A 27,714-nucleotide genomic window follows, 5' to 3' on the forward strand; every position below is an offset into this window, starting at 1 on the left:
TTCTAGAACAACTCAAATATAAACTCTGATGTTTAAATTGTTGTATTCTTTCATCAACACCTTTAGTTCTTGATAAATATATATAACTAAAGACATTAAAATTACAGAAATGTAACTGAAAAACACTGACCCATTTATACTGCATCACATTTGTCTATAGAGTGTCCCAAATAGCACAATGCTCCCTACATAGTGCACTTCACAAATTAAGGGGAGGAAATAAAACTACTACACGTTGGGAAATGTGAAGCTTATACTATATATGTTATATGTATATTATAATAAAATGTACATATGAATATAAGTTTATTATCCAACACACGTGAGCACAGAAACGGGTTAATGACCTACAGTTTGCACTACATCAAAGGAATAAGCCAAATCAGAGAAATTACAGTTTGCACTACATCAAAGGAATAAGCCAAATCAGAGAAATAATGTCGTCAGGCAGTGTGATAAGTCATTTCCAACCAAAAATCTGTTCCAATTTTAGAGCAACGATAACTGGAGCTTGTACATAACTGTGTGTGAATAACTCACTTCAGACATGAGAAACGCATTAGAGACTGACTCATTAATGCTACTATGGCTAACAGTGTATACAGTCCTTTTTCTCTTCATTATAAACCACAGTGGGATCCTTTAGCACACTGACACAAAGAGGCGGTGGGCTTCTGTGTGTTTTAAATGCTGACTCTCTCCAGCACAGGAGCACTCTCACATCTGCTCACATTAATGCTGCGATCTGAAACGACACAATCAAAAATCACAGACCAAAACACTCCTAAGGCTTACGAGCTGGGACTCACATGGAGACGGTCCCTCAGTGAAGGAGGGAAGACAGTGTTTCTTCTGCTTCTGGAGAGAAATGAAGACTTTGCAGAAGTGACTGAAGTGACCTCTACTCCAGTGTAGGACACCTGTCAACCACAGAGGACACCTCAGCTATAACACATGTAACAGGTGAACAAGGTCAAAATCTCTCTCTCTGTTCTCTCTCACTCTCTCAGTTCTCTCTCATTACTCTCTGTTCTCTCTCCTCTGTTCTCTCTCACTCTCTGTTCTCTCTCTCTCTCTGTTCTCTCTCTCTCTCTGTTCTCTCTCTCTTACTCTGTTCTCTCTCTCTCTCTGTTCTCTCTCTCACTCTCTGTTCTCTCTCTCACTCTCTGTTCTCTCTCTCACTCTCTGTTCTCTCTCTCACTCTCTGTTCTCTCTCTCACACTCTGTTCTCTCTCTCTCTCTCTCTGTTCTCTCTCTCACTCTGTTCTCTCTCTCTCTCTGTTCTCTCTCTCACTCTCTTTCTCTCTCTCTCTCTGTTCTCTCTCTCTTTCTCTGTTCTCTCTCTCACTCTCCTGTTCTCTCTCTCGCTCTCTCTTTCTCTCGCTCTCTCTGTTCTCTCTCTCACTCTCTGTTCTCTTCTCTCACTCTCTGTTCTCTTCTCTCACTCTCGTTCTCTCTCTCTCTCTCTCTGTTCTCTCTCTCACTCTGTTCTCTCACTCTCTCTGTTCTCTCTCTCTCTCTGTTCTCTCTCTCACTCTCTGTTCTCTCTCTCTCTCTCTCTGTTCTCTCTCTCTTCTCTGTTCTCGTCTCTCACTCTCTGTTCTCTCTCTCTCTCTCTCTGTCTCTCGCTCTTCTCTCTCTCACATCTCTCTCTCTCTCTCTCTCTGTTCTCGCTCTCTCTCTCTCTCTCTCTCTCTGTTCTCGCTCTCTCTCTCTCTCTCTCTCTCTCCTCCTCTCTCTCTCTCTCTCTCTCTCTCAACAGGGGGCACTGCACCCAGATCTTCATCGTTACTCCTTTCACTTAGCAGTGTTTGAATGCTGTGGCTGTTGGTCACTCACATTGTAGTGATTTGAGCCGTGTGTCCTGGAGTGTGTTCCCTGCAGTCATCACCGTGATCGGAGGACAGAAGGTTCTGGACAGACCTCTGCTGAAGTCATTCTGTCGGACCAGGGACGTCTGCAGGTTGTAGGTGTTTGGGGCTGGGTTTTCTCTCTGGGTGTCTCGGCCCACTCGGACCACCTGACAAAAGCAGGAGGACACAGTCAGACAGGCTTTAGCTGACAGTCATTAGCTGTCCGATCCGACTCAGATACCTGAGGCCCTCTGCCGTTCTCAAACCTGTGACTTTTCCAGCTGTAACCGGCCGTGAAGGGTCTCACCTTAGACACGAAGCCCCCGGTCCCCTTCTTGGAGAAGGACGGACTGCAGCTCTCGGCGGGGCTGTGACACAGGTACGATCCAGGACCTGGGTTTTCATTCTGGACACAGGGTCAACAGCAGATCTTTCATTAAACACAACACACACCAGAGTCTGATTCATCACTGAGTCTAACATATTACCGAGTATCCATCTAAAGATCTGCATAAATTTGTAGCCTCCTAAAGCCTTGTTCTTCAATGGTCAGGACCCCCATAGAGCAGGTATGATTTTCAAACAGTGTGTTAGAAATTCCAGCAGCTCTGTGCTGGTTCAAGTGGATCAGACACAGCAGTACACCAACACACCACCACCACGTCAGTGTCACTGCAGCACTGAGAGTGATCCACCACCACATCACACCTGCTCTGTGGAGGTCCTGAGCGCTGAAGAACAGGGTGAAAGGGGGGTAACAAAGTATGCAGAGCAACGTATGGACTGCAGTCTGTAGAAGTGTAGAACTACAGAGTGCTCCTGTGTGGTCAGTGGAGCTGAGAGAATGGAGAATCATATCTGAGTCTAATACATTACAAGTCTGTTCCTTAACCAAGTATTAATCATAACTGGGTCATAACTCCCTCTGATTAATGTCTGAATCATAATAATTCATAACCGAGTCTGATTCATAACATATTCTCATTAATATTGGAATATCTGAATTTAATTAATATGAGTCTAATTCATAACTGAGGCAGGACAGTGGTGCAGCAGGTTAGTGTCACAGTCACACAGCTCCAGGGACCTGGAGGCTGTGGGTTGGAGTCCCGCTCCGGGTGACTGACTGTCTCCAGGGTGTGTTCCTGCCTTGCGCCCTGTGATTGCGGGTAGGCTCTGGACTCACCTCAACCCTGAACTGGATAAGAGCTTACAGAGAATAAGGAATGAATAATTCTTAACTGATTTCAATTTATATCCATGTCTAATTCATAACGTAGTGCCATTCATAACTGATTCTGACTCAAATCTGGGTCTAATGCATAATGAATATTAATTCATATCTGAGTTTAATTCTTATATGTCTAATTCATAACGGAATATAATTTGTATCTGAGTCTAATTCATATCTGAATGTAATTTATAATGGAGTCTGACTCATATCTAAGTCTAACTCATAACCAATTTTGAATAATATCTGGGTCTAGTTCATTAGAATGAATGTAATGCATAACAGAGTCTAATCTCAGATTTGTTTCTAATTAATGACTGAGTCTAATTATGATCTAAGTCTAACAGGGTATAATCTGTGTATAACTGGTTGTAGTTGTGTGATTAGTAGTTTGATGTGTGTGTGTGTGTGTGTGTGTGTGTGTATGTGTGTGTGTGTTGACCTCACCACTGTGTTTATGAAGCGTTGGGTCTGGGAGGTGAACCCTTTCTTCTCTGAGGTCCTGAGGATCACCGTCTGATATTTGGTGGGGATCGAGGAAAAAGGAACACGAGGCTTGTCACCTGATTCACAACAATCAGAGTTATCACAAACATCACAAAAACCACAATCATCACAACTTTCATCACAACAGCTACAAACATCACAACCACCACAACTATCACAATTATCACAAACATCACGACCACCACAATCATCACAACTTTCATCACAACCACGATTATAACAACCTTCACAACAACCACAGCTATCACAAACATCACAACCACCACAATCATCACAACTTTCATCACAACAGCCACAAACATCACAACAAACACAACTATCAGAACTATCACAATTATCACAACAGCCACAATCATCACAACTTTCATCACAACCACAGCTATCACAAACATCACAACAAACACAACTATCACAAACATCACAACCACCACAATCATCACAACTTTCATCACTACTTTCACAACAACCACAGCTATCACAAACATCACAACTACAATTATCAAAACTTTCACAACAATCCAATCACAACAAGAGATTGAGAAGAAGAGATTTCTTCCAAGATCCCACTTCTAGAGTGTTTTAATGATGAAAATCACTCACATCCTGTCAGTCCTCTTCTAACTGTTCCACCCATGCTCTTCATCAGTCTTTTTCACAGAGACACGGGGGACATCTCCATCTCTTCTCTGAGAGAGTGAGTTGGGGGAGAGAGAGTAAAATTATACAAATAAACAGATAAAGTGAGAAATAGTGAAGAAAGAAATGACAAGAAGAAAAGAATATGGATGGAAAGTAAACACAGAAACAGAAAAAGAGGGAAACAGAGAGGTGTAAAACTGTGTTTATAGATGTGAAGTTTACAGGCCGCGCTGGTCGACGGTCACTGTGTTTCCATGGTGACGACGTCACTAACCGCGCCTCAGCGTTGACCGGCCTAGCGGGTCAGTGAAAGTGGCACCCACCAGCGGCGAGACAGTGTAACAGCAGCGCCGTGGTGCGTCAGAAAACACCCCTCGCCACAACCTGCACCCAGGCCTCTCCCTTTGTGCAGTCAGCGCTTCGCCGGCTACTCTAGCCATTTAAGAGGCATACGGAATTACATGATTATGATAAATTAAGCTGTTAAAGAAAATTGTACATAATATTTACACTTATATATTCATTAATCACTATTATATAATAAGTGTGTGTGTAGAGTTATGATAATAATGGCGGATATTTAAGACAGCACTGTAATTCTGCAGACCTACATTCTTTTGACAATTACAGGCCTGTAATGTGCACTAAGTGTCTACAGAGAGATGTGTAGATCTCTTTATTCATCTCAGAGGAAAATAGTATGTTAATATCGTTAAAATCATTGTGAATTTTAGTCAGGCGGACGCTGGGGCTTACGGTGGGGTCCTGGGGGGGTGCAGGTTTTGGCGGGGCGGTGTGTTTTTATTTTTCTGTCGCTGCCGCTCTCCCTCTGTTGTCTGTTACTGTTTGTGTACTATTGACTGAATGTTTGTTACTGTTCGTGTACAGTTGACTGGGTGTGTGTTACAGATTTTGTGGTAGTGGTTAACTGTGTGTGTGTGTGTGAGTTGGAGTCATGGCGCTGCACGCGAAGTCCGGGCCGCAGATCCCCGACACGCGCCGAGAGCTGTCGGAGCTGGTGAAGAGAAAACAGGAGCTCGCGGTAAGAACCGCCTGCGTTACACCGTTATTTACACCCTACACACACCGCTATAAACACGGTTATAAACACAGGCGGAGAACCTGGAGCGCCACTACAGCTAACAGCTCTGCCTGATACTGCAACTCCCCTGTCCACCTTAAATACCGTTAGAGAGAACGTATACACCACCATACCACCTTAACTATATATATATATATATATAGAGAGAGAGAGAGAGAGAGAGAGTCACAGATACATAATAATATAGAACAGAACATGGACAGAAAGTGTGAAAGAGACATAAATAGATGAAATAGACGCTAAGAAATGAAAGGGTGACAAGTGACAGAGAAAGAGAGGAAACGCAGAAATAAACTAAAGAAGGAGAACAGATTGAAATGTAGACGTTACGGTTGAAACAGAGGAAGAAAATAACGAACAAGCTGAAGGTGGAGAATGTAAACATCTCGGGGCGGGAGATTTAAGGTGGACTGAAGGGTTGTGGATCGGAGCGGGAGGATAAAGAGGAGCCTCTGTAAGGTGGTTCGTTTTAGTGAAGTGTTGAAAGTATAAAGTATAGGCCGTGTGTGTGTGTGTGTTAGATACAGGGCTATCGTTGTTGAGCTGGGGAGAAGAATAAACCTCTATCAGACTTAGCTTAGCCTCGTCATAGCCGCGCTTTTTGTTTTCACCCTGTGGAGTTGAAGGGGAACTACACCGACTTTTCAAATTGCCCTCATCACTGTTTCCGCACGGGTCTGTGGCTGACAGTCACCGGGAGTCGCTTGGTTTGGTGTGAAATGTTAAATTCTGGAGACTCTTACAGACTCTGAAATAGTTCACATTGGAGCTGAACGGAAGTAGACGTCTGAAGAGTATCTAGAGTCTGTGAAAGCTTCCTTCACAGAAAATACACACAAAACGACTGTCTGACAGTGTTTCAATAAAGAAAACATGTCAAAGACATTCCTGCCGTTGGGTTCCACTGCATAGAACCTGCTCTAATCGACTCGACACGGCTCTTTTGCTTTTCCACTGGTTAAATCTGGTCCTGGTCCCTAGAACCGGATAGGTTCCCAGCTCCCTCGGGGTTCTAACGGTGCGGTGTAAACCCTGCAGAGCACTGATTGACCAGAGCCATGTCAATCACCAAGAGATACAGAGCTCATTCAAATCCAGCACAAACCACCGCTTGTAAAATCTCTAAAGTTACAGCAGCTTTCACGCTTATTTTTTTACGGACTCACAACGGCAGCTCGTAACTTTACCTCGAGGGTTTTGAAGAGGTTTGTATGCTCCTTTGCAAAACAAAAACAACGCGTGAATACATGATGAGTAAACAGCGCCTAACTTTTCCACCACGAGGGGTGGTTTTTGAAAAGCCAGTGATTCCTGTTAGAGACGGGGTTTTGCAATGACACCGGGTCCATTTCGCGGTGGAGCCCTGCCAGTGGAAAAGCAGAAAGCTGTAAGTGTGCCGAGCCGTGCAGAGCCGAGTCGATTAGAGCCGGACACATGCGGTGGAAAAACAACATCAGAAATGGACTGTGGTGCAGTTACGTATTTCCAACATAGAGGTCACCAAACCTCTACAGTGCAGCTTTAACCTAATTCCAGGGACATGGCCACTGCTTGTATTTTGACTGTGCCCCAAAACAAGTATGTTGCATGCAGCATGTGACAAAGACCCCTGGGTGATGTACGACTCCACAGTCTGTAGTCGTTCCCCACTGACTGAAGTAAAGCCTTGGTTGTTTCTTTGCAGGAGACGCTGGTGAACCTTGAGAGACAGATATATGCTTTTGAAGGGAGTTACCTGGAGGACACGCAGATGTACGGCAACATCATCAGAGGATGGGACCGTTACCTTACCAACCAAAAGTGAGTGGACACACGTGTGTTGTCTTAGTTGGTTGGTTGTCCCTCAACCGAAACAGACATACATTCAGCAACATGGATATTATTGAGGGTAGGTGCTGATGAAATGATGGAGGATTAGCTTCGGATCAGAAAACACCACCCCCACTCATCCCAAAGGCACTGGATGCAGGTCCATCACTCCAGAGGTCACAGGTTCACTGCTCCACGGACCATGGGCTTTATCACCCCTCTACTCCACACTCGGTATTGAGCCTGGTGACCTTAAGCTCATGTGCCGCTGCTCCAGAGTGTCTCATTTCATCTTAAAGATCCTGCCTACTAAGCTACCTTTCTACGATGTAGTTTTAAATTAGCTCCCGATGCTTCCTCAGGTGCTGAGGCAGCACAATCCTACTTTTATTTTGAAGAAGGCTGTATTTAGAGGAACATATGCTTCAGGAGCTTCTGCTCACAGAGGTGAGAGGTGTAAACACCAATCATAGAGAGACATAACCCTAGTCAGAGAGTGGTTGGTGAGGCAGCTCCCTAGGTGTTAAGGCAGTAGCGGCTGCTGGTACTTGAACTGGGACGTATTATGAAGCAATCACTTGTTCAGTGAATTTAAAGGAACACAGGCTGAATGTGGGCCTTCTGAACCGGGCTGATTAGATGGGGGTGGGGGGTGTTGCTGTGGTGTTTTGACCAAAGCAGGTCACCGAGGTTTCATTAAAGTCTAGGTCTGTGTTCCACTGTGGGGGGAAAAAGAGGGGGATATTTCCCTGTTAAAAGGTTGTCACATGGTTCTCTGGGGAAAATGATATTTCTGTAGAAGGCAAGCCTTCATCCAACATTGCATCAGTCCTCTCTAGTGTTAGCTGTAGCTCGTTAGCTCATTCCAGGCGGCCTTTGTTAATATATACCGCTGCACTGTTGTTGTAGTTGGTCTATGTTATGATGTTATGGTTTCTGTTCACAGCATCTGGCCAGATATCTGTCTGTTGTCCTCTGACCATTGTCTTTCTGTTTTTGTTCATCAGAAATTCCAACAGTAAGACAGACAGAAGGAACCGGAAGTTTAAAGAAGCAGAACGTCTCTTCAGCAAATCTTCTGTAACATCAGCAGCAGTGAGTACCCCCCCCCCTCTCTCTCTCTGATCTCATTCTTTAAAATTAAGTGTTGTGCAGAGAACACACCATCAGCTGTAAAATTAAAATGACCTTGTTTCTGCACTCAGTGTCAGTTCTCTCAGCTCCACTGATCATGTCCGAGCGCTGGGTCGTTCTACAGTTACAAACTCTCAAAAGTGTCACGGCTGGACTGAGAATAGTCCACCAAATTTAACTGTTTAACACAGAGCTACTGTCTCTGACTCTACATCTACAAGGTGGACCAACGAGGGAGGAGTGTCTCACAGAGTGGACAGAGAGTGGACACAGGGTTTAAACTCCAGCAGCACTGCTGTGTCTGATCCACTGCTCCTGTGTGGTCAGTGGAGCTGAGAGAATGGACAGTGTGCCATCTGTGTTGCTGATGAACAGTTATTGTGTAGAACTGTTTTTGTTAAGAAAGTTAATAAACACGTAACAAAGACTCTCCAGAATCGCATGCAGCTGTATAAATACAGTAACACTGCCCCTCTGTGTTCTTTTTCAGGCTGTTTGTGCTCTTGGTGGCGTCCCTGATCACATGAATGAGAAACGTAAGCCAACTTATGGGTTAACGAGAGCTTTTTTGTTGTTGCACATAGTACCAGTTCAGAGCATGAAATGCAGCTTAGCATCAGCCAGAAAGAGCAACGCATGGAGTAGCTAAGTCATTGTTATCAATTTTAAAGGGGACATATTATACTGCTTTTCCCTTGTTCTTAAAGAAACATGTGACCTGCTTTGGTCAAAACACCACAAGGATCATTTGGTTCTTCCCCTGTGTAAACGGTCCTGTTTAAAACAGCCACTTTTTTTTAGCGCCTGTTCCTTTAAATGATAACGAGCCGCTCTCTGTTCACCCCGCCCCCGAGCGCACAGCAGTGAGGAGCGAGGAGCAGAAGCTCTGGTTTTTAGCCGTTTTCACTCTATTCTCTCTCTTCTACTACTCTTCCTTCTCTGCACTCGTTGTGTCTGTTTTGCTGCGTTTAACCAGCGTCGTCCTGTGTTGTAATTGGACAGACTCAGATGAGGGGGCGGGGCAATTCTAAAGTTCAATTCTAAAGAACGACTCGCTTTATCCTTTGTCTTCATTGTGTGGGTTGGTGTTAGCTCCAGATCCACAAACTGAATGTGGTCATTTTTCATAACATGTCCCCTTTAAATAATGTGTCAAAAATGTATTACAAACTTGATTACAGATTACGAAGCTTCTGATTGAACCAAGCATTCATCCCGAGCCACACCATACATATGAGTGTGAATGAGACACTGCACCTACATACTATTAAAGATAGGCAAACAGCATAGTTAAATGTTGCACTGTACCTACAACATCAGAGAGCAATTCTCGTGTCTGTCTTTCTATATTTGTGCGTGTGTGTGTACATACACGTGTGTGTAGGTGAAGCCGGCAGTGGCACTGAGAGCGACACGTCTCCAGACCTCCAGAACCAGGAGAACGAGCCGGGTCAGGAAGAGGCAGAGGACCCTGACGGAGCTCTGCAGGACCTCAAGCCTCAGAAAGCTGCGTCCTCCAGCTCCACCAACACCAGCCACCACAGCAGCCACAAGAAACGCAAGAACAAGAACCGCCACAGGTACCGTCTGGGATTCCAGCTTCTCAAACTCTGAGTACACACTCAGATGATTCAGCTCTGTCTTTTAGCGCCAGTGTTTCCCCATCTGTGTTCCTGGAGGCAAAGAGCCACCTCAGAACAAAGAAGTGGATGGGTTGAAGCAATGTGTAGCAATGTCTCCCCAAGGCTAATGCTTCTATGGTAAAGCCTTGGGTGGAAACTCTGCTTCAGCTGATGCAGCAGTGTTTTAGTGCCTTGTTACTTCCAGGGAATTAGATGTTCTTCATGTGTTTCCTCTCCTCATCAGCCTTCCTCCTGAAGATCTACTTTCAACTTCTATCTAACATCCTACCTCTTGATGATACAGCATCTCGTTATGTCAGTCGTACACTTCTGAAGATGTTGAATTGTGTGGCAGGGTGTGGTTGGAACAAGACCCTTAAAGTCCAGGACCAGGGACTTGTTCCGAACCTGCCGTTAGGTGGATAAAATAAATGGGACACATTCTTTCACATTTCCACAAGGGAGCACTGTTCTGAGTCTCAATGAAATGTCTGTGACATGCTTTGGTCAAAATACTGCAAGGATCAAACCCCACAAAACTTTTATACTGGTTAAAAAATAAAATAAGTGGTAACATTGCTGTTTTCTCAGTGTAAACCTGTCACAGCAGACTGTTTAACTAGATTAGCTGACAGCTGACAGCATCCAAAATATTCGTCTTGCCCCTTGCCCTGAACACACAGATTAAATCAGGGTAGGTAATCTGAGTAAGTACCTGGATGTGTGAGTAGTGTACCTGTATGTAGGAGTAAAGGGCTGTAGCTTGTATCCATCCATGTTTCAGTTGGCAGTTGTGTAAACTGCCGAAGTTAGTGCTCTGACAGTAGTAAATACATTCTGATGAAGGTCATTCTTTTGTAAACATATTTTTATGAGAATGCAAAAGCGAAGTTGAGTCAAATAAAACAAATGCAATGCTGAGATAAGATAACAAAGCAAAACGGCCAAAAACCACAGCTTCTGCTCTTCACTCCTCACTGCTGTGCACTCGGGGCGGTGTGAACAGCATGTAGCTCATTACCATTTAAAGGAACAGGCACTGAATGCAGCCGTTCTGAACAGGGCAAGCCAGGGAAGCCCCCGAATCTGTGTATTCTGCCTAATGACCTTCACACTGTTCCTCCGTGTATCTCTACAAAGCGTGTCTCTTGAACACCTTCCCAGAGTTAATCACCGTCAGCTGTATTTCACCAGAGTTTCTGGGGGGTCCTAATAGCGGGTAATGTTTCCGTAAGCATTTTCTGTCGCACCATGAGCTTGTCTGGCCCCCACAGCTTTGACTTAACTCCCAGCTGAGTGTGTATACCGCGCTGGGAGCTCGTCTGCACGTATCAAGGCTACCTCATTAATCCTAAAGATCGGTGACTCGACGCTGGATCCAAACACACGCCTCAAAGTGGAACACGTCTCGGTCTCAGCCTGCGGTGTTTGTACTTCAATACGTTTGCTTTGTGCGGATGTAAGCCCCGTTTATTCTGGTGCAAAAACATCCTGAACACCGTGTTTTATACCACAATATGAACATAACACATTCTGAGTCGGTGACGGAGGGCTGTGTCACACTGGAGAATGAAGACCACACCCAGATCATTCTCTGGGCAAGAGAAAAGTACCGATTTAAACTAGAAAATTCACAGTAGCTTTAATTGGCCACACCTTTGAAGACGCCTCCAGACTCCTGGTCATTCACAGAGAGGCCTTTCTGAGTCGGAGGGATGGTGTGGGAGACATCCATTCCTCTGTTGGTGGGGGGTGATGTGGGATGGAGCCGCTGTGATTCGGGACTGAACCTTGTAGTGTTGTAGTGTACTAACCTCTAACGCTCTCTTCCTCTCCCCTAATGCTGCCCCCAGCCCCTCCGCCATGTTTGATTATGACTTTGAGTAAGTCTCAACTTTACGTCCTCTTTCCCCTGCCATCCCTTTCCCTGTTCCTTCCTCTCTGTCTCTGTCTTTTCTGGTTGGGCCGCGTGGACCGGTCTGTCTGAGACCGTGATGCTTGTATCTGTTTAGTTTCTGATGGGTTTTATTTTAGTGCTGTTGCTTGTTTTTTATTTGTTTGTTTGTTTGCATGACATTGACATCAGTGAACTGTGTATGTGCCGCTGTTTGTTTTTTATAAACCCAGTTATACTCTATTAAAACATGACTAGCCCTTTTCCTTTCTTATCTCTCTGTAGAACAGGATTGAACCGCAGAACAGACGGAATGATCAAGCAGTTATTGCCGAGTCTCTTTCCAATTTTCTCAGCTGATTGTCTTTGTGGTTGAGCTCTTTGATTCCTGGTTAGCAAGTTTCTATCAGCCTTGCACCAAAGAATAATACGCTCAACATTCATTTAAAAAGTGTGTGTGTGTGTGTGTGTGTGGCAAATGTACAGAAAAATCATCCTAATCACGTGGTTTAATCTTACTGCTGTAAAATTACAAGACAAAACACATCACATAGTTGTAATTTAACGGCTCCTGATCCGCCACAGGCAACACCCATTTACCACCTCCAACATTACTGCTGTATTTTAATCTTTGATAAGATAAAAGCCTGTGTAATGTGCACATTATTTATTGGCCTCGAGTAGATAATGAAATTTCAGACTTTATTAGGCAATTTCCAAGTAATCATTTGACGATTTTTCCATAACCACAAACAGCGAGAGAGAGAAAGAGGTGTGTTCTCTGGGAACTCCTGGCCTTGGGTGGCTGAGGAATCACTGGGGATTGAACCTTCAACCTATCTGTGGTAGCGCCAACACCCCCTGCCCCCTCCAGTGAGCTCTAGTGTGTGTTGTGTAACATTGGGACACATGGACACCTGACTGGGTCTGACTGTGGTAAACCTCCAGGTCTCAGACCCGTGTTGAAGTTGAATGGCCCTAAAGGATGCTTTACTGATGATGGAGGGATAAGGAAGGAAGAGCGTTCTGTGTAAAGTATAGAGTGAATGGACCCCGATCGGAGACTAACCTGTGCCTGTTTTCTCTTTGTAGATTTGACATGAAGATGAACAAAAAGCCCAGGGCGGTAAGTTCTGAAAAATACCTTCTGTGAACTGTTTCTATGAAGCTAATATAACACACACTGTAAAAGGTGAAGAGCAGGAAGTAGTATTTCTGAAGGTACAAGTGAGAGCACATATTTGAATCCGCATTTGGAAATGCCTGGAGTTTGAAGTCAAAGGCTGTTGGAAGTCAGCCGCCGTCTCAGGTTAGAGTTCAGAGCTTAAAGGAGCAGGAAGTTCATCGCTGTTCGTATTTAAGGACACTCTTTTACTCTGAGGCTTCACCTTGTTCTTTTCAATGAAAACCAGAAGAAGAACCGCAGCCGCAGTGTCCTCTCTCTTAATCGTGAACCCCTTTTGATTGGCTGAGGACGTAGCCGCCCTCCCTGTTTAATCAGAAGCCAGGGGGCGCTGTTTGGTTTGCCCACAGTAACCATACGGTCCATTATCTCGTCGTTTAGAGGCTGTGAGGTCCAGATAAGTCTGTGATGTCTGATCTCTTGGTATCTGTGGAGTATTTGTTGCTGTGTAGTAGTGTTTCTCTCTTTAATATGACCTTGTTTACTCAGGACTACTCTGCTTGAAGGATTCCCCTGAGACTGCCATCTTCATCTCCGCCTCCACACGAGCAGAACCACAGCTCCGGTCTTCACTCCTCCTGTAACGTCTATTGTGTCTGAGATAACGGCAGAGGTTTAAGAGCAAGCATGAAGTCTTCCCCCTCTCCTCCTCCTCCTCCTCTTTTACATTTCATTCCTCATTACTGCCCTCGACCACAGCCGTGGGGATGCTCTCCAGTCTCTCCACGTTTTTGTATTTCTCCTCTCAACCTTCGCTGTGTTTAAAAAACCAACAAACCCCACACACTCATCTCCATCCGTTCTCTGGTACAGACTCTTCCTGCATGTTGTGAGTGTGAGGAGGGAACACAGCCACGTTTCCGTATACAGACGTGTCCCCGTGGTGTCGGACTGTCCTCTGTGTTTAAGGATTTGAGAAGTTTCCGACGGGGGTGGGGAGGGGGGGGGGAAACACTCTCAGTCAATCATTAGGTTTGATTTTTGGAAAACTGTTGACTATTTCGTGGCGTGTACTTTAACGTGAGAAAGAAAAGTGTCCTGTTGTTTATTGTTGTTTTTTACTCTACATTTTGTTTTGAATAAAAACGTGGATGAAAAGACAGTTTAGTGTCGTAATTCTTAAGAAGGACACGGTGGCACGGCCTCAGCGATGTTACAGAGGGCTCTGAGGTGGTTTGAAGTTCTTTGTTCCTCTGTTTTTATAATGGAAACCCTCACTGCACTTTGTGTATGAGATCCTTCCCAGATCCAAATCTCTCTCTCTCTCTCTCTCTCTCTGCTCTTCCTCTCTCTCTCTCTCTTTCTCCTTCTTTCCTCTTCACTCTCTCTGCTCTCCCTTGCTCCCCCTCTCTCTGCTTTCTCTCTTTCTCTCAGCCTGAAACCTCTTCTCTCCACTCCCTGCTCTTGCAATCGTCCTCTCTCTCTCTCTCTCTCTCTCTCTCTCTCTCTCTCTGTGCTCTCCTCCCTCCTCTCTCTCTCGCTCTCACTCTGCTTTCCCTCTCTCTGTGCTCTTTTTCTTCTCTCTTGCTCTTCCTCTCTTAGATCTTTTCTCTCAGCCTGATATCTTTCTCCCCCTCTTCTCTCAACTCCCTGCTCTTGCATTCTCTCTCTCTCTCTCTCTCTGCTCTCCCTCTCTCTCTGCTTTCTTTCTCTCTTCCTGCCCTTTCTCTCTTAGACCCTCTCTCTCAGCCTGATATCCCTTTCTCCCCCTCTTCTCTCTCTCTCTCTCTATGATATGATGGAAAGTTTGAAGGGTGCTTTCGTGGAAGTTTGTTTTGTCAAGGGGAGTGTGACTGGAACACTGTTTACAGAGATATGAGGAATGATGGGAGTTTTTCCCAGGGGTTGTGTGTGTGTGTGGTGCCCTCTTCTCTTTAAGGACAGAACATACAATTCAGTGGTGGATGTGAAGCTCAGGGCACGAGAGAAAATACCAGTGTTCTCCATCAGTTTCTATAGAGATTCACATTCTTTAATATGAGCTTATTGTCCACATCCACGTTTCATGGCGAGGTCTGTAAACTTCAGATAAATCTCAGGTGGTAGCTTCATGTGACATTTTCACAGCAATGTTCGATGAGAGGAGGAGCCATTACCACAGCGAAGAGGAACAGGCTCTTTACAGAAACTTTTGATTTCTGAGGATTACCAGGTGTTTCTAAACTTTTGGCCTCACACTTTGAAATGGTTTAATTGCTGCAACATCTTTAACCACCACTACATGGCACTGCACTACAGTGCTCCACAGACACAGTGTCTTTCACTCACACACTCACACCTGTGGACAGTGTCACACACTCACCCAGTCACTCACACACTCACACCTGTGGACAGTTTCACACACTCACCCAGTCACTCACACACTCACACCTGTGGACAGTTTCACACACTCACCCAGTCACTCACACACTCACACCTGTGGACAGTTTCACACACTCACCCAGTCACTCACACACTCACACCTGTGGACGGTTTCACACACTCACCCAGTCACTCACACACTCACACACTCACACCTGTGGACAGTTTCACACACTCACCCAGTCACTCACACACACACACCTGTGGACAGTTTCACACACTCACCCAGTCACTCACACACTCACACCTGTGGACGGTTTCACACACTCACCCAGTCACTCACACACTCACACACTCACACCTGTGGACAGTTTCACACACTCACCCAGTCACTCACACACTCACACCTGTGGACGGTTTCACACACTCACCCAGTCACTCACACACTCACACCTGTGGACGGTTTCACACACTCACCCAGTCACTCACACACTCACACCTGTGGACGGTTTCACACACTCACCCAGTCACTCACACACTCACACCTGTGGACGGTTTCACACACTCACCCAGTCACTCACACACTCACACCTGTGGACGGTTTCACACACTCACCCAGTCACTCACACACTCACACCTGTGGACGGTTTCACACACTCACCCAGTCACTCACACACTCACACCTGTGGACGGTTTCACACACTCACCCAGTCACTCACACACTCACACCTGTGGACGGTTTCACACACTCACCCAGTCACTCACACACTCACACCTGTGGACGGTTTCACACACTCACCCAGTCACTCACACACTCACACCTGTGGACGGTTTCACACACTCACCCAGTCACTCACACACTCACACCTGTGGACGGTTTCACACACTCACCCAGTCACTCACACACTCACACCTGTGGACGGTTTCACACACTCACCCAGTCACTCACACACTCACACCTGTGGACGGTTTCACACACTCACCCAGTCACTCACACACTCACACCTGTGGACGGTTTCACACACTCACCCAGTCACTCACACACTCACACCTGTGGACGGTTTCACACACTCACCCAGTCACTCACACCTGTGGACGGTTTCACACACTCACCCAGTCACTCACACACTCACACCTGTGGACGGTTTCACACACTCACCCAGTCACTCACACACTCACACCTGTGGACGGTTTCACACACTCACCCAGTCACTCACACACTCACACCTGTGGACGGTTTCACACACTCACCCAGTCACTCACACACTCACACCTGTGGACGGTTTCACACACTCACCCAGTCACTCACACACTCACACCTGTGGACGGTTTCACACACTCACCCAGTCACTCACACACTCACACCTGTGGACGGTTTCACACACTCACCCAGTCACTCACACTCACACCTGTGGACGGTTTCACACACTCACCCAGTCACTCACACACTCACACCTGTGGACGGTTTCACACACTCATCCAGTCACTCACACACTCACACCTGTGGACGGTTTCACACACTCACCCAGTCACTCACACACTCACACCTGTGGACGGTTTCACACACTCACCCAATCACTCACACACTCACACCTGTGGACAATTTCACACACTCACCCAGTCACTCACACCTGTGGACAGTTTCACACACTCACCCAGTCACTCACACACTCGCACACCTGTGGACAGTTTCACACACTCACACATTGTATGCCACTATATCCAGACACTCAGTGTTATCCCTGCACCTGTCCATGTTTTTAATCTTGTGGCTGATATTTGGAGATCTGTGGATTAACCGCGGTGTGGTTTTAGCTTTTGGGTTTAGACTGTTGTTCTGTATTTGGGAAAAACTGATCTCTGCACGTTGAAATGTTTATTCCTCTGGGTCTGAGACTCGCCCTCCAGCTGAGCTCGTTTCTGACCGCTCCATTGGCCCAGAGAGACGGTTCGCGTCTTTGATGGGACCCAAGTCCCAGAGGAGCAGAGAAGCCCCGCTCTCGTTACTATCTCACTGCCCGGGGTCAGCAGAGTCTCACAGAGTCATGAGAATTCACCCAGTAAAGCCCAGCACACTGACCCTCGTCCAGCTCAGCTCAGAGGAGGAGCCGGTTGGACCTCAGATCAGTACCAGAACAGTTCTGTACGCCTCACATCGGGCCTTCTCTGACCAGCCCATGACCAGGGGCAGAGGGGGTCTAATACTGAACACAACCCCAAAGACCCGGCAATGAAATAACTAAACTCAGTAAAACACTTGTTCATAAGTGTGAGGAAATGAACTAGCAGAGAATATGTGAGTGTGTGAAACTGTCCACAGGTGTGTGTGACAGGGTGAGTGTGTGAGTGACAGTGTGAGTGACAGGGTGAGTGTGTGAAACTGTCCACAGGTGTGTGTGACAGGGTGAGTGTGTGAAACTGTCCACAGGTGTGTGTGACAGGGTGAGTGTGTGAGTGACAGTGTGAGTGACATGGTGAGTGTGTGAAACTGTCCACAGGTGTGAGTGACTGGGTGAGTGTGTGAAACTGTCCACAGGTGTGAGTGACAGGGTGAGTGTGTGAAACTGTCCACAGGTGTGAGTGACAGGGTGAGTGTGTGAAACTGTCCACAGGTGTGAGTGACAGTGTAAGTGTGTGAGTAACTGGGTGAGTGTGAAACTGTCCACACATGTGAGTGACTGGGTGAGTGTGTGAAACTGTCCACAGGTGTGTGTGTGAGTGTGTGAAACTGTCCACAGGTGTGAGTGACAGGGTGAGTGTGTGAGTGACTGGGTGAGTGTGTGAAACTGTCCACAGGTGTGAGTGAGTGAATGACTGGGTGAATGTGTGAGTGACTGGGTGAGTGTGTGAAACTGTCCACAGGTGTGTGTGAGTGAATGACTGGGTGAATGTGTGAGTGACTGGGTGAGTGTGTGAAACTGTCCACAGGTGTGAGTGTGTGAGTGTGTGAAACTGTCCACAGGTGTGTGTGAGTGAATGACTGGGTGAATGTGTGAGTGACTGGGTGAGTGTGTGAAACTGTCCACAGGTGTGAGTGTGTGAAACTGTCCACAGGTGTGTGTGAGTGAATGACTGGGTGAATGTGTGAGTGACTGGGTGAGTGTGTGAAACTGTCCACAGGTGTGAGTGTGAGTGACTGGGTGAGTGTGAAACTGTCCACAGGTGTGTGTGTGTGTGTGACTGGGTGAGTGTGTGAAACTGTCCACAGGTGTGAGTGTGTGAGTGACTGGGTGAGTGTGTGAAACTGTCCACAGGTGTGAGTGTGTGAGTGACTGGGTGAGTGTGTGAGTGACTGGGTGAGTGTGTGTGTGACTGGGTGAGTGTGTAAAACTGTTCACTGGACTGTCAGTGGGAGTGAGGGGCGGATGGTATTTTCAGTGTGTATGAATTACACTAACAGAGTTTAACGGAGACAGTGAGGAATATTAATGCTCCGGGTGTTTTCCGCTTCCTCTACGGACCTCATTTATCCAGCTCAGTGAGGTGCCACACTCGCCACTCGCCTCAGAGCCACGACTCGGCCTCGGACACCCTTTTTAGGGCAAGGAATCCGGCAGAGGGGCATCTGGAGAACAGAACATCTGGACCAGGACCAGGACACCCCCACCCCCCCGAGAACACTGCGCTTCGTCCGTCAGCTTTTATCAGATGTGAGCATCCCGGAGTCACAGAGCCGTGACTGGGTTTATACAACACTAAGGAAGCACAGATGTTAGCTGCGAGACTCTGGTCATGCTAAATTTATACCACAGGTTCCAGAGTATATGGAGGTACTTTAAAATGTGCAGCAGTGGTGTTAAAGTCCAGTCGTGTTCCCTGAAGTTCCATTACGTTCTCCTCTACAGAAGGACTGAGGGGTAACAATGCGTAATCTTTCATTAAACAACTGTGTCAAATAAAACAACGTCATATAAAGTCCTGTGAAATCAACACAACTTTAAAATCTACAGATAAAACCCATGATTATGATTCTAATAAAAATGAATACAATAATAATAATATTCAGAGCATGTTTGGTCCCCATTTGTTTGGTCTCCGCTCTGTTTGAGCGCTGTAAAAAGGTCCGGTGTTTGTACAGAACCCTGGCTCTGTGAATGGGAAACAAACAAAGAGTGTGGTCCAAACTGGCTCAGGCGTTTTCTCACTGCGTCGCTGACTGAACCACGGCAGAGAAACGACAATCTGGAGGCATTTGAACAGAGGAGAGACCTCCGCAGGTTGAAAATCATGGAAAGAGGTGAGGATGTTGCCCTATTCCTGTTCCTATTTGCTCTTTCGGATGCCTTACTTAAGGTGGACCTGACTCTAAATTTGCGAGACTGTAGCTAACTGTGTAACAAAGTAAACGCAGACTGAAAGTGCCACAAAACCAAACAACTCGAGTTACTAATGAGTTTCTGTGGGGATTCAAAAACCTTAGACGAGTTACACTTCAGCCGCGTACTAACAACAGTAGACTTCTTACTCAAACACAACATTCCACCTTAAAAGATGCAGAACGTCTTGAATGAAAAAAAAAACATGAGGGTGGAGTTAGATTTGCTCCCTTCTCTTTAATATAGGACACAGTATTTATGTTTCTAAAGGTACTTAGTGTTTACCCTTGAGGGTAGAACCACGGTGACAGAGAGAAGGCTTTAGGCTGGGTTTGCTGTGAGGATTTGATGGTGTTCAGACTGGTAAACATCAGTGAGGTCGGGTGCTGATGTCGGGTCAGTTCTGAATCACAAACCCCACTTCAGCTCGTCCCAGGGCTTTGTTCCTCCAGAGAACACCGTTCCCCTGCTCCACAGGCCAAGGCTGAGGGCTTTATACCCCTCTGGCTGACTGTTGGCACTGAGCATGGTGCCCTCAGGCTCACGTACAGCTGCTGCAGAGCGTCAGTGCTACTGGACTGTGCTTCGGTTCAGAGGAATAAACACACACACACGAAATGAAGGAAAGAGCAAGGCACTTTATTAAACACTGTAATCATTACAGAATAAAAAAACAGAACAGCTGCATACTCAGATAACTTCCAGATGTGGGCCACATCTGGCAAAGATGCAGCGCTGTCTGTGTCAGCAAACTGCATGTGAACCAGAGGTGGCCCTCGTGTTAAGCCTGCTCACTTCTAGCCCACCTTCTGGCCCTGACTGTGTGTGTGTGTGTGTGTGTGTGTCCCATGGTCACCAATTCCTATGTCAACAGGGTGTGGTCCAGACCAGGGCCAGAACCATTGGGCTGTCTAGGTACAGCAGGCTTATAGATGACATGATACTCTCAACATCAGCATTTGGTTTTAAGACGGTCAGTTTTAAGGTGTTATTTAAGGTGGCGCATGTTTTGATAGATAATACATAACAGGATAAATATATAGATATATGTGTGTGTCACATCACTGAGGGTGCGATAAGCAAGTCAAAGACTTCAAGACAAAATACTAGTGCCACTGTTCTGGAGTAAATGAAGATCACGAAGCAGCGATAGCAATCAAAGCAGTGCATGTTAAAAGGGGCATTCCACCTGTTTATTATTTCTGACTGATCCAGTCGTGGTTAGAATGCAACCAAACGTGTGCAGAGGGGTTTAACTGTGAAGAACCTTAACTCAAGACCAGTGCACAGTGGTGGCCGATGGAACCAGACGTCAACCCTAGCACAGCTCTGTTAGTCACACGTCTCCTGAGCTTCGATTTAGAACAGTGTTGATGGTAAAATAGTGGGGTACAGTCTGTTTCTGCGGGATCTCAGCTCGAACCACATTCCGGGTCGACTCAGGCTTTGTAGAAATGTAAATGTCCTGCTGCATCGTGACCTGAATCGGGACAATGGTGTGTTTCTGTGCCTCACGCTTACTGAGATCTGCGCTGTGAAAATGACGTCGTTGTGTATTGTTTAAAGCTCTGCGTGAATACGTTTAAGAGAACTGACCTGAATATAACACACACACACACTGGTTTGTTTATGTGAATTGTGGGACATTACATAGACTTCTATTCATTTTGTGGAGAATTACCATTGACTTGTTCCTTAAGTACTACTATCTTAACCTTAACCCTAAATCTAACCCAAACTTCACTTAACCATGTACACACTGGGGGTCTCCAGAAGGAAGGCAAGTCCCCACAGTGTGACACAAACCTGACACACACACACACACACACACACAACAGTCAGCCACAAAGTGAGTAAAAAATATCCAATTAATTTCTAGAGGACCTCTTGTTTATTTTGAGTAAATGTAACTAATAGTTACCCACCTCTGCCTCTGTCAGGGCCCTAATCTACAGCCGGTCTGAAGCTGTCATGGTGTAGATGTGGTTATGGCGGCGTATGATTCAGGGTTCGAGGAACGTTTACCACATTATAGAAAGTCATCCTTCATCATTTACCAACCAGTGTCAGCTTCAGACTCAACGCTTTCTGAGACGAAGCAGCTTTTACAACAAACGACAGCGTAGTGGATGTGTTGGGCTTGTGTCAGTTCTGATGAGAAGCTTATGACACGGTCATTCCTTACAAACAATGACCAGCAGTGAAGCGTTTACGGCCTCTGCTCAGTGCTGTGTTCCCTATGTGTGTTTTTGTAACAGCAAAGCAGATTCAGTTAAAATGCAGCAAAATATGACAGAAGATATATGTCTGTGACGTGAAACACAGGGAGCCTGTTTACACCCCGCACTGCGATGTGTCTGTGGCGATGGATTTAACTCAGCGTCAAGGAAAGCCAGGTGTGAATACACCACAGATGTGTTTGGAGGCTGACAGCTCTTAATACAAGGGGAGTAGATGGAGGGTGTCGTCTGTATACAATCTGCACACAGTCACGCAATGTGCCTTCCCTTGTGCGTGAATCCCTGGACAATAGCAGCACTGCTGACCACAGTCGTCTCCTGCGCTGGAGCAGATGCTGTCGGCCCACATCTGACAGGGTGTTTCTCACAGGGAGGGACCATGTCTACTGTAGGGGTGAGGAAAGGTTGTGTGTGTCTGTGTGTGTGTGTGTGTGTGTATGAGTCTTGTGTGGTCACCGGGAACGTGTTTTAGTGAAGAGTGTGAACAGAATCTGGTCCGAGTTGATCTGAATTCACTCCGGATATCTCACACACACACACAATAAAGCAGGGTGGAAACAGGCTCTGAGGCTGACGGCTGGCCACTGACCCTGGGTCAGTTCTGCAGAGACCGAAGCTGTGTGTTTTAGTTGCTGATGCAGTCCTTGCAGAGGATCTTCACTCCACTCGGATAAAACCCGGCTCCAACCAGAGAGACGGAGCAGCCGGAACATTTAAAACACGACTGATGCCACTGACGATCCTCGAAGGAGATGTACTTCCCATCTCCAAACCCTGAGAGAGAGAGAGAGAGAGAGAGAGAGAGAGAGAGAGAGAGCAGAAAATAGGAATAAAATCAAAAGGAAAGTAAAGAAGAGAGAGAAAGAGAGGGAAAGTGAAAATGAAAAGAGGGAAAGAACAGATGGGAAAAGAAAGAGAGGGTGGGAGGAGGAGAGAGAAAGAATGAGAAAAGCAGAAAAGTGAAAATAGAAGGGATGGAGTGAAAAAGAAAGTAAAGAAGATAGAGAGAGAATATGAAAAGAGGGAAAGCACAGGGGAGAAAAAGAGAGAGAGAGAGAGAGAGAGAGAGAGAGCAGGATTAAACAGAAGTAAACAGAGAGAACACAGGGAGAGAAATGAGAAAGGCTTTATTTACGTATCAGTGAAATATTTTGAAGAAATAAAGTGGAATTCCCCTTAGTCGCCTACGTTTACGTTAAACAACAGGTGTTTGTTCACGTGGTCGTTCACATGGCTCTGAAATAAGAGCTGAGAACGATCCTCCACCCAAACAACACCTGCCCTCTGAGGGACCCCTGAGGTTTAAAACAGTGGTATTTATTATAAACCTAACCCAGAGTGGTTATAAAAGGAGGACAAACCCAGGAGCGTTGGTTTGGTGTGGTTTGAGCAGAGTGTGGAGGTAAACGGGAGTGTGATGACTGACCTGTGATGGCCTTGTTGCAGAAGGCGCACTTCTGCGCGTAGAGGGAGCTGTAGCACTTCACACAGTACGGCTTCTCTCCCTGAGAGGTGAAGGGCTGCCCGGCTAGAGGAGCCTCGCACTCAGAGCACACAAAGCACTCTCGGTGCCACGGCTCGTCTCGGTACGTCACACCCCCCTGCAGCAGCACCTGATCAATGATCAGTAATCAATAATCAATAAAGATACCGTAAGATGAAGGTATACATTATTGTGCACTAGGGGAAATTTTTCTTGGACTTCACACAGAGCTACAACTCCCTCCACATGCCTCCTGTAGCTGCAGCATCAGATTCAGAACCCTGACACTGGCCTGTAAAGCCGGAAATGGACCCGCCCCTCTGGACTTGACGGGCATGGTCTAAACCCAATCTGTACCAAGAGCTATTCAAACTTTGAGGTACAGCTCGGCTCGACACACTTTCTTTCAAGATGCAAGAAGAGGGGTGTCAAGACCCTGCTCTGTCCTGGCACCCGAGCGGTGGAATAACCTTCCCCTGGGGGTCCGGAACGGCAGAGTCACTTCAGAATCCCAACTGAAGACCATCACTTTCAAGAGGACTTAAAGGAGATGTTCACAATTGTAATCATAAAACACTTGTTTTAAAATTCTAAGGATGGTTCCTCACTCTTTGCTGCTCTCCAGTTTGTGCTCAAAACAGGTGCAATGTATTTACGAAGCCCCAGTTTCTGTCAATGGGTAAAAAACAAAGGGTCTCGGCCCGGTATGCTAGGCTTTCTCTTTCTCTGGTCATGGCACAGAAACAGAATCTGGAGACGCCAAACTAAAAGCATGAACTCAGAAGAGAATATTGCACTATTCCTGCTCCATAGGTGGGTAATACCGACTAAGTTTTGGGATTATTTAAGGTGGAACTGACTCTCTATTCAGGAGAGCGCTAACTGCATGAAAGTAAACGCAGAACGAAAGTGCTACAAAACTAAACAACTCGAGTTATTAATGAGTCCCTGTTGTAATTCAAACCATGAATAAAGGCTTACAGACAAGTTACACTTCAGTCACGTACAAACAGTTGATTTTACCCTTAAACATACCGTTCCACCTTCAAAGACGCAGAGCTTCTGAACCTAAATAAACCAGAGATAACTACAGTTTCCCTAAAATTGTAAACATTCATGAAATTCAGCACTTATCTTTAATTTATTAAAGGCTCACGATTGAACTCATGTATTTCTTTATTTGACATTTATTGGGCAAAAGTGTTGTATGTGAGCTGTGTGTATCTAAGTCTCCCTACTGACTTGTATTTGGCAGCATCTAAGCCCGAGGTGTCTTTTGGATCCTGGTCAATACAAACCAGCTAAGGACATCTCCTGAGCAGACAGTGAAGCACTTTTCTAAGCCGCTCTGGTTAAAAGCATCTGTTAAATGCCTTAAACGTCAATGTAAATGACTCTATGGTGTTGGAAGTAAAGACGTGGAAGCACTAAAACAGCCCTGAAATTCTGAATCCAAGAGACGCTGTCCACTCCCGTCGTCCTGCACGCTGTAATGGAGCAGACAGATTACTGACCGTCTGCCAAAACTTTCCCCAAATAACACGGACACTTCTTTTTGGACCTGAGCCACTAAACAGAGAAGGAGCACCTGCAGAGAGACAATAACATTTGGACAGAAGCAGGACTGCATCGTGGTTAATATTAATAATAAACCTTCTACACAACCGCCGTGTTAGAAACACTTTCTCAGCGTAATGTAAACAATAATCTAGTCTCTAAAATTGCAGAGGCTTGTGGCCCAAGCCTGTGCACCATCTCCTCCAATGATGAGAAGCCCTGGTTCGGTTCTGGCCCTGAGCTGTTTTCAGCCTTAGCTCAGTGAGGAACACCCGCCACAGATGTGTTGATTGGTTTAAAGGGCTGGAGAGAGTTGAGAGGGAGAGAAACCCTCCTGTTTTCTTTGGGGTCAATTTGACCCCATTTTGGCGCTTTACTGTCTGTGGCATCATATTTTCTGCTTCATATTTAGCAACCTTTCCTGATTTAGTGGGTAATCCTGGTAGACATAACATTGATATGAGAATATGTGTACATTATCAGGACCCTGTGGGGTCAGTTTGACCCCGGGCTGTTTCAGCTGTATAAAACACATCAGAGATATGTTAGTTTCACTTCTTGTGGATGACAATGTGGTCACGATAACATGCAGGTTTTCTGTGCTCTAAGGCTCTTAATTCCCATAACCCTAGCTGTAGGAGTGCCAGGACCGCTGAGAGTTCACACGGCATGGGGGAGGGGGTGATGTTTTATTTTTAAAGGCTGTTTAAGTGGTCCGCAATTTTAGTTCTAGACATTTTCAGGAGGTTTAACTTGCCCAGGTCAAACTGACCCCAAAGAAAGCCAATGTGAAGATAGCAAGGCTGTGTTTACTTTGTGGTGAAGGCAATGATCTGTTAGTAAGCGGCCCATGAGAGGAGCAGCTACTGTACCCAGAGACTTCCTGGCAAACACACACACACACACACACACTTCAAGAATGGTGAGTAACCACCTTGACTGCTAGGGAGCAGTTGGGGGTTAGGTGTCTTGCTCAAGGGCCCATCAGTCGTGGATGTTGAGGGAGGAGACAGTGCAGTTCCTTCACTCCCCCAAGCACCCAATTCTCCAGCCAGTCCTGCAAGCCCACTTCTCAAATGTTTAGCCCACGTCTTAAAATACTTGTTTATCTAAAGTATTTGGACAATCCTTCTAGCATAAGAGCACCTGTTACTAAAATATTCCTAGTGCTAACCTTCGGCAAGAGAGATGTGAAGGCCCCCCACAGACCAAAGCAGGGCTGGTGTTGGATGGATGGGGGCGAGGTGTACACCTCTCTAGCGGACCGTTGGCATTGACTATGGTGACCTTGTGTAGCTGTGACTCCATTCTGTCAGTCAGTGCTGTTTTCTGTGGAGACTAGATGTTGCTCTGCAGCTGACCACGCAGCCGCTTTCATGGCTGTGTGCAATCAAACTCCCCACAGCAGTGTTCGAGTATGTGACGTACCTGTTTGCAGTGTGTGCAGCGTGGAGCGAAGCGTTTCTCGTAGCAGGGGACACAGTAGTACTCATCCTTGTCAGGAATGAAGGCATGAGAACCCAGCGACTTCTCACACACACGGCACACAAAACACTCCTCGTGCCACACACTCCCTCCGTACTCCAGCTTCCTCGAGCCTGAGAGAGAAAGCAAAAGAGATTCATTCATTGATTTTCTGTAAGCCTTATCCAGTTCAAGGTCGCGGTGGGTCCGGAACCTAGCCAGAATCCTTGGGCGCAAGGCGAGAACACACCCTGGAGGGGGCGCCAGCAGACACACTCATACATTCACACACACACACTCACACTTTTGAGTCGCCAATATACCTACCAACGTGAGTTTTTGGACTGTGGAAGAAAACCGGAGCACCTGGAGGAAACCCACGCAGACACAGAGAGAACACACCACACTCCTCACAGACAGTCACCCGGAGGAAACCCACGCAGACACAGAGAGAACACACCACACTCCTCACAGACAGTCACCCGGAGGAAACCCACGCAGACACAGAGAAAACACATCACACTCCTCACAGACAGTCACCTGGAGGAAACCCACGCAGACACAGAGAGAACACACCACACTCCTCACAGACAGTCACCCGGAGAAAACCCACACAGACACAGAGAGAACACATTACACTCCTCACAGACAGTCACCCGGAGGAAACCCACGCAGACACAGGGAGAACACACCACACTCCTCACAGACAGTCACCCGGAGGAAACCCACGCAGACACAGAGAGAACACACCACACTCCTCACAGACAGTCACCCAGAGGAAACCCACGCAGACACAGGGAGAACACACCACACTCCTCACAGACAGTCACCTGGAGGAAATCCACGCAGACACAGAGAGAACACACCACACTCCTCACAGACAGTCACCTGGAGGAAACCCACGCAGACACAGAGAGAACACACCACACTCCTCACAGACAGTCACCCGGAGGAAACCCACGCAGACACAGAGTGAACACACCACACTCCTCACAGACAATCACCTGGAGGAAACCCACGCAGACACAGGGTGAACACACCACACTCCTCACAGACAGTCACCTGGAGGAAACCCACGCAGACACAGGGTGAACACACCACACTCCTCACAGACAGTCACCTGGAGGAAACCCACGCAGACACAGGGTGAACACACCACACTCCTCACAGACAGTCACCCGGAGGAAACCCACACAGACACAGGGAGAACACACCACACTCCTCACAGACAGTCACCCGGGACTCAAACCCACAACCTCCAGGTCCCTGGAGCTGTGACAGAGACGCTACCTGCTGCACCACCATTTTGTGATGTTGTTTAATACTTTGACAATACAAATGTAATTTTGCATTGTCAAATAATGAAACCTTGAGCATGA

General features: G+C 46.5%; 3 protein-coding genes across 5 annotated transcripts in view; 1 reads left to right on the forward strand and 2 right to left on the reverse strand.

Moving 5' to 3' along the window:
• Positions 1-4,412, reverse strand: part of stpg1 (sperm-tail PG-rich repeat containing 1) — a 6,743-nt gene extending 2,331 nt beyond the window's left edge. The window contains 6 exon segments of the mRNA XM_066668749.1: positions 818-920; positions 1,840-1,858; positions 1,860-2,020; positions 2,161-2,259; positions 3,532-3,647; positions 4,192-4,412. Of these exon segments, the coding sequence (XP_066524846.1) occupies positions 818-920; positions 1,840-1,858; positions 1,860-2,020; positions 2,161-2,259; positions 3,532-3,647; positions 4,192-4,234 (541 nt within the window). The 5' untranslated portion in view covers positions 4,235-4,412.
• A 591-nt stretch (positions 4,413-5,003) lies between these two features.
• On the forward strand, positions 5,004-14,060 carry meaf6 (MYST/Esa1-associated factor 6). Of its 2 annotated transcripts, XM_066669576.1 has the most exons (8): positions 5,004-5,272; positions 7,017-7,132; positions 8,149-8,236; positions 8,766-8,811; positions 9,660-9,855; positions 11,751-11,780; positions 12,884-12,917; positions 13,464-14,060. In XM_066669576.1, the coding sequence occupies exons 1-8, from the start codon at positions 5,186-5,188 to the stop codon at positions 13,476-13,478; spliced, it is 612 nt and encodes a 203-aa protein (XP_066525673.1). In that variant the 5' UTR covers positions 5,004-5,185; the 3' UTR covers positions 13,479-14,060. The 2 variants fall into 2 exon arrangements, with proteins under 2 accessions (XP_066525673.1, XP_066525674.1); XM_066669577.1 differs by lacking the exon at positions 11,751-11,780 and having other exon boundaries at positions 5,005-5,272.
• Positions 14,061-22,364: 8,304 nt separating this feature from the next.
• fhl3b (four and a half LIM domains 3b) overlaps positions 22,365-27,714 on the reverse strand; it is a 29,082-nt gene continuing 23,732 nt past the window's right edge. For both annotated transcript variants that reach the window (XM_066669366.1, XM_066669365.1), the window contains 3 exons: positions 26,300-26,469; positions 23,258-23,444; positions 22,365-22,605 (listed from right to left, as the gene is read on the reverse strand). In XM_066669366.1, coding sequence (XP_066525463.1) covers positions 22,457-22,605; positions 23,258-23,444; positions 26,300-26,469 — 506 coding nt within the window. In that variant the 3' untranslated portion in view covers positions 22,365-22,456. The remainder of the gene's footprint in view (positions 22,606-23,257; positions 23,445-26,299; positions 26,470-27,714) is intronic.

The sequence above is a fragment of the Hoplias malabaricus genome, chromosome 4, assembly GCF_029633855.1.
Source record: "Hoplias malabaricus isolate fHopMal1 chromosome 4, fHopMal1.hap1, whole genome shotgun sequence".
Classification (NCBI taxonomy): Eukaryota; Metazoa; Chordata; class Actinopteri; order Characiformes; family Erythrinidae; genus Hoplias; species Hoplias malabaricus.

Excerpts from the sequence above, each read along its gene's own strand:
- meaf6 (XM_066669576.1), top strand. The coding sequence starts at position 5,186 with ATGGCGCTGCACGCGAAGTCCGGGCCGCAGATCCCCGACACGCGCCGA. Across the intron at positions 5,273-7,016 it reads AGAGAAAACAGGAGCTCGCG|GAGACGCTGGTGAACCTTGA; the intron begins GTAAGAACCGCC and ends GTTTCTTTGCAG. Across the intron at positions 7,133-8,148 it reads CGTTACCTTACCAACCAAAA|AAATTCCAACAGTAAGACAG; the intron begins GTGAGTGGACAC and ends TTTGTTCATCAG.